The following is a 6809-nucleotide window of genomic DNA, read 5'->3' on the forward strand; positions in this document are numbered from 1 at the left end:
TTTTAACTCTGAATTTAAACAGACATAATAATTGAACTTCACCAGATTTAAGTTTGAAACGGTAAACAGAAAATAAAAATACCTTACTTTAAAATTACATAACAACTTGCTAGCAATTTAAAAATTGGAAACCTGTGATTATTTTTAAAATTGTATTTTCTACATATTTTTCAAATTGTTGTGAGGTCTCATTAAATTTATTCTATAATAAATCATCTTAATTGTGATAACGCTTCCCAAGTTTGTCAGCGGGCAAACTTTCCACAGGGATTTTTCAGGGGTCTAGGGGGCCTGTACGAGACCCCTTTCCCAATGGTAAAAAGTTGTATTTTTCCCAATTTCATTAAAGCAAATTCCTAAAAGAGAATCCAAACAAACAAATCGGTTTAAAAATGTTAAAACTCAGTAATAAGTATGATAAAAATGTTGTTCCAAATAAAAATCTAAAAGGCGTTCTCCAAAACTGATTGACTGAATGTAAAATTAGTCAAAGAAATACATTGCGAGTAAAAAAAAACCCTTCGTACTTGAATTTATATAGAAAAATGTTAAATATGAGATTTTTCCCAATTTTAACCAAATGTCACTATTTTTCCAAATGGAAAGGCCCAGGTCCTTGTTTTCAAGACCAAGAGAAAACCTTGTTCCATCTGTACAGATCTATTGTTTTGAAATATCCAGCTTATTGTTGTTCTATCGCAATATTTTTGTCTCGAATGACACAGAAAAGACCGACCGGGTTACGTATATAGCTGACTGTCTTCAAAAGAGAATATAATCGATAAAAATTAATTTGCATACCTGTATTATTAATTGAACTCCGTCTGAATTTCACATAATATTCACGATATTTTCTTTTAAACTCCATTTTACTTTGTACCCGCCGTCTTAGCTAAATTTCTTTACACAAGATCAATTCGGACCAAGTTACTTCATGAACATATAGGACGTCATCGGTGTGTGACAATATACAAATATGGACTCGATGTAGGACAATATGCATTTATAATGACCCAGGCTGACAGTATTGACCTCAGATACATGGGTCATTATAAATGCATATTGACCGTGCATTGAGGTCAATTTATTATATAAATAATATTTTCCCAAATTTATTAATTCAATGTTTATCTTCCTAATGTTTTAGTCGCCCGCATGGCGCATTTGTTGGAGCGTCTGCTTAAGTGCGAAGTAAGGAATCAATCCTTACGTCGCGGGTTAAATCCCACTGCGGGACATGGAGACCGGTCCTTCGGATCAGACCGTATAAACCGAGGTCCCGTGTCGCAGTAGGTGCTGGCACGAAAAAGATCCCTCCCTGCTCAATGGCCCCGAGTGCCGAATAAAGGATAAAATTTGCAGCTCTCAAACCCCGGCAAATGGTGGCGTCTCCATATGAGTGAAAAATGCTCGAGAGGGACGTTAAACAATATCAATCAATCCTTATGTTTTACAGAGATAGTATAAACCATAAATAAGTTGAATGTAAATGTTTGAGAATTTATTGAATGTTACTCAGAGGAACTTCTTTTGGTAATAAATTTTAACCCGCCATAGCACGATAATAACGCAAGATATCTATCTCTGAATAACACAGAGTACCCCCTCCCCCAGACTGAGAATCGCACTCACATTTGCAGAGGAAATTATATGCACAGACAAAATATAAATACCCATTTCTTCAAATATGAAAAGATACAATCATACATGGCACGCTCGTCTTTATTTTCTTTAGTCTTCGTAATCGCGGAAACACCCTCAAAACGCTATAGTCGCCTCCCTTACAATCTTTGTATTTTGATTGTGAAAATGCTTTTAATTAATAACACAGGTGAAGGATATAACAAATTACCATTCGAAATCATCTTTGCTACTCCTACACAGAAAGAGTTCACAGATTTCGTTTCAGTTTTTTAAAATCTACATTGAATACACAAATGTTATCTGTAAAGTAGCGGACAAGTAAGACTGTTGGGTTGTAGGTAGGTAGGGAGGTAATGTGTGTTTATGGGACCTATTAGTGACGGTCTGTGAACGAGTGGTGCCAATGGTTGAAGTATTGTGTGAACGAGTGGTGTCAATGGGAGTAGTAACATTGTGGAGCGAGTGGTGTCAATGGGAGTAGTAACATTGCGTGAGGGAGTGGTGTCAATGGGAGTAGTAACATTGTGTGAGCGAGTGGTGTCAATGGAGTAGTAACATTGTGTGAACGAGTGGTGTCAATGGGAGTAGTAACATTGTGTGAGGGAGTGGTGTCAAGGGGAGTAGTAACATTGTGTGAGGAGTGGTGACAGTGGTTTTAAGTAACATTGTGAGCGAGTGGTGTCAATGGTTAAAGTAACATTGTGTGAGCAAGTGGTGTCAATGGCAGAAGTAACATTGTCCAGGGTATCACGTTTTTGAGTAGACTAGTCATGTACTGTATAGTGTACTGGACTAAGCCGTATGTGTTAGTACACGATCTGAGGACACATTATAATTTGCAATTGAAGTTTGTGCATTTTGTTTGTGTCTCTTTGTGAATGCAGAGAAAGGTCCAGACTTGTGAGTGTTGACGGAAAACGAAGTAGTCGCTTTTGTCATGAGGTCGGTTACGTTGTGACGAAGCGAAGTGTTGAAATCTAGAGTCAATTGAAAAATGCAAGTCAACAGTGAACAAAAATAAGAAAGTTAGAAAACACAAAAAAGATGTATTACCCATTTCGTTTTGTGATGGTGTTGTCATTGTGACTGTAGTGAGTTCTGAAAAATGAGAAATTAAGATATCTACAAATCGTAAAACGTGAAAGTATTATCCCAACTGCCTTTCACCTAAAACGGGTAATGTAATAAATTTACTCAATAAGTGAAATATTGAATATAGGTAACATACCAGAACAGACAGGTTCATCTAATAGAAAGTCGCAAGGCATTGTCTTCCTGGGAAAAATCAGATCAAAGATCTATAATTTTGCAGCCTTCGCTAAAATCTTGTGGTTTTGATTGGCTTGAACTGACAGTGGGCGGAGTTTTTCCCACGGCAAGTGTATATGATTACATCAGCTAGGCTCATTCGTAACTACTTGGCCATTTTCCGGAAAGAAAAATAGTTATTTATCGTTCACGGAAATGACCGAGTAGTTACGATTACAGTCAGGCTCTATTTTTGAAAGGGGGGGGGGGTATTTAAGGAATGCATTATTTTTTACTTGATTTTAGTGATATTTTACGAGAAAGGGAGATTGAGAAATAGAGAATGTACATATACCTGGACATTGAATACTTTCGTTTGTTTAGTCCAACATGACAATTTCCTTTACATTAAGATCATCAGTAAAATTATTTAAAGGAAAAAAGGAAAGAAAATATGAATAATTTAAGTACGTTTGTATCAGATAAGCGAGTGAAATAGAAATCGGTTGAAATGAATGGAAAAAATTGATACTGTCGTCAAATGACATGGTTAAATTTGTTTCACTGATTAAGTTTGACATCATTAATGAGATAATCTGGAAATATCATCGTACCGACCCGTATGACTGTGAAAAATATGTCAGGTTACAGTAAAATTTATTGAAGGTATGATTTCAAAATTCGTTACACCCTCTTGCTATAGTTATTGTATGAAAAGTTATTTTTAAAATATCTACCCAAACAATGATAAGAATCACATGGTTATTTTTTTTTCTTATAAAAACTGAGGGAAACACAGAACTTCACTTTGGTTCCACTCAAACTGAGGAAAACACCTCAGAACTTCACTTTGGTTCCACTCAAACTGAGGGAAACACCACAGAACTTCACTATGGTTCCACTCAAACTGAGGGAAACACCTCAGAACTTCACTGTGGTTCCACTCAAACTGAGGGAAACTGAGGGAAACACCTCAGAACTTCACTTTGGTTCCACTCAAACTGAGGGAAAACCACAGAACTTCACTCTGGTTCCACTAACTGAGGGAAACACCTCAGAACTTCACTGTGGTTCCACTCAAACTGAGGGAAACACCACAGAACTTCACTCTGGTTCCACTCAAACTGAGGGAAACACCTCAGAACTTCACTGTGGTTCCACTCAAACTGAGGGAAACACCTCAGAACTTCACTGTGGTTCCACTCAAACTGAGGGAAACACCACAGAACTTCACCCTGGTTCCACTCAAACTGAGGGAAACACCACAGAACTTCACTCTGGTTCCACTCAAACTGAGGGAAACACCACAGAAATTCACTCTGGTTCCACTCAAACTGAGGGAAACACCACAGAACTTCACTCTGGTTCCACTCAAACTGAGGGAAACACCACAGATCCTCACTCTGGTTCGTATCTAACTGCTGGTAACTTCACAGAACTTCACTGTGGTTCCACTCAAACTGAGGGAAACACCACAGAACTTCACTCTGGTTCCACTAACTGAGGGAAAACCTCAGAACTTCACTGTGGTTCCCCTCAAACTGAGGGAAACACCTCAGAATTCACTGTGGTTCCACTCAAACTGAGGGAACACCACAGAACTTCACTCTGGTTCCACTCAAACTGAGGGAAACACCTCAGAACTTCACTGTGGTTCCCCTCAAACTGACTCTGGTTCCACTCAAACTGAGGGAAACACCACAGAACTTCACTCTGGTTCCACTCAAACTGAGGGAAACACCTCAGAACTTCACTGTGGTTCCACTCAAACTGAGGGAAACACCACAGAACTTCACTCTGGTTCCACTCAAACTGAGGGAAACACCTCAAACTTCACTGTGGTTCCACTCAAACTGAGGGAAACACCACAGAACTTCACTCTGGTTCCACTCAAACTGAGGGAAACACCACAGAACTTCACTCTGGTTCCACTCAAACTGAGGGAAACACCTCAGAACTTCACTGTGGTTCCAATCAAACTGAGGGAAACACCTCAGAACTTCACTCTGGTTCCACTCAAACTGAGGGAACACCTCAGAACTTCACTGTGGTTCCACTCAAACTGAGGGAAACTGAGGGAAACACCTCAGAACTTCACTGTGGTTCCACTCAAACTGAGGGAAACACCACAGAACTTCACTCTGGTTCCACTCAAACTGAGGGAAACACCTCAGAACTTCACTGTGGTTCCACTCAAACTGAGGGAAACACCACAGAACTTCACTCTGGTTCCACTCAAACTGTGGTAAACACCACAGTACTTGTGTCTGGTTCAAATCATACTGAGGGTAAGACCTCAGAACTTCACTGTGGTTCCACTCAAACTGAGGGAAACACCACAAACTTCACTGTGGTTCCACTCAAACTGAGGGAAACACCTCAGAACTTCACTGTGGTTCCACTCAAACTGAGGGAAACACCACAGAACTTCACTGTGGTTCCACTCAAACTGAGGGAAACACCCCAGAACTTCACTCTGGTTCCAATCAGGATGGCATCATACAAGTTAGTGTATTTTCATTAAAACTTTTGCGAATTTTTTTTTTTTTTTTTTTTTTTAAAGAAAAATATTTTATTAATTTTTTTTTTTAAGTTGCATTTGTAAAAAAGAGAGGAGATTTTGAAACTCCTGAATTATATCATGGAGGATATTAAAACTATGGAGTGTCCGTGAGTTATTATTTTTTTTTCTTTTCTTTTTTTTTTGGTTTTGTTACCGTTTTTCTGCTTATTTTTTATTTTAATTTTAAATTAAATCAGTATGAATCATTTACTTGAGATGTGAATATTTTTTTTTTAGAATGGCCTTACGTTTACATAAGAGGAAAACGTTTTTCAGGTATTGAGATTATATAATTACGTGTGAAGAAATTTAGTGTTTTTTTTTTGTACTCACACTTTATTAATTTTTATAATTTATTAATTTTTTTTACATTTAGTCTGTAAATTTTATTTCAGTACGCCTGATGTTTCGTGAGTGTATTAATTTAATCCTTACTTTAATAATTTCCTCATTTTTATTTATTTTTTACGTACTTAACGAGAAAAAAAAGGGGAAACAAAAATTAATTTTGTTTTAAATATTTTTTATTAGTCCGGTGGGAAAAGTCCCAAAAGAAATGGGTTAGTATATTACAAGAGTATTTCTAATCCCTTTTTTTTATTTTGGAAAAAATAAAATTACGCAGAAAAAAGGATCACAAAAGTATTATTAAAATATAGTCAGATAGATAAATAGTTAGATCATACAAATAGATATCTTTTTTTTTCCTTTAACCGCCGAACGCACCACGACGTCCGCCGTTAGTATTTTATACTTTTCTTTAAAAAAAAAATTATTGGGATTCCTTTAAGCCAATACATAATTTTCTTAAACGTTTATTTCTTTATTAAATATATATACATATGGATTTACTTTATCTTTCATTTACTGATTATTGTAATGATTTATTTTCAGCCGTCTTGTGATGGAGATCATAAGCGTAGAAGAGTGGGTTTTCTTTTTTTAACGTCAAGTGTAACTAGTGCTAATTGTAACGGAACCGTTACAGATGTTCCCAAACGCTCCCCAACTCCTTTTTGGTGCCATATTCCCTGTAAGCTTCATTAAATAAGACAAACTCTGTGCATTTTTGACTTTAACAACGTTTTCTCAGAAGGATACCATTTATATTCAAATTTTAGCATTGTACCCGTGCGCATGTGAATGCATGTGCGTTATGATCATATCATCTTGTCTACACTATCTACATATCTTAATATACAATATATTAAAGATTCAGTCCAAAAGTATGAAAAATCACTCTTTCAAAAGTATTTTTCATGTCACTCGTTCCAAATGCACGCACGTGCGTGCACATGCATGATGACCATACCTTCTTTTTAAATCCCCTTTTATCTATCTATATTTTAAATCC

General features: G+C 36.8%; 1 protein-coding gene across 1 annotated transcript; it reads left to right on the forward strand.

The window, feature by feature from the left end:
• Positions 1–3784: 3784 nt before the first annotated feature.
• On the forward strand, positions 3785–5397 carry LOC134257643 (apomucin-like; the record flags this gene model as incomplete). The annotated part of the gene is made up of 3 exons (XM_062740240.1): positions 3785–4316; positions 4439–4692; positions 4751–5397. Coding segments are annotated over exons 1-3 (1433 nt in total), but the record flags the coding sequence as incomplete, so codon positions are not given.
• Between the last annotated feature and the right edge of the window lie 1412 nt (positions 5398–6809).

The sequence above is a fragment of the Saccostrea cucullata genome, unplaced genomic scaffold, assembly GCF_032062105.1.
Source record: "Saccostrea cucullata isolate Sc308-1 unplaced genomic scaffold, CSIRO_AGI_Scuc_v1 ctg15859, whole genome shotgun sequence".
In the NCBI taxonomy this organism is placed as follows: domain Eukaryota; kingdom Metazoa; phylum Mollusca; class Bivalvia; order Ostreida; family Ostreidae; genus Saccostrea; species Saccostrea cuccullata.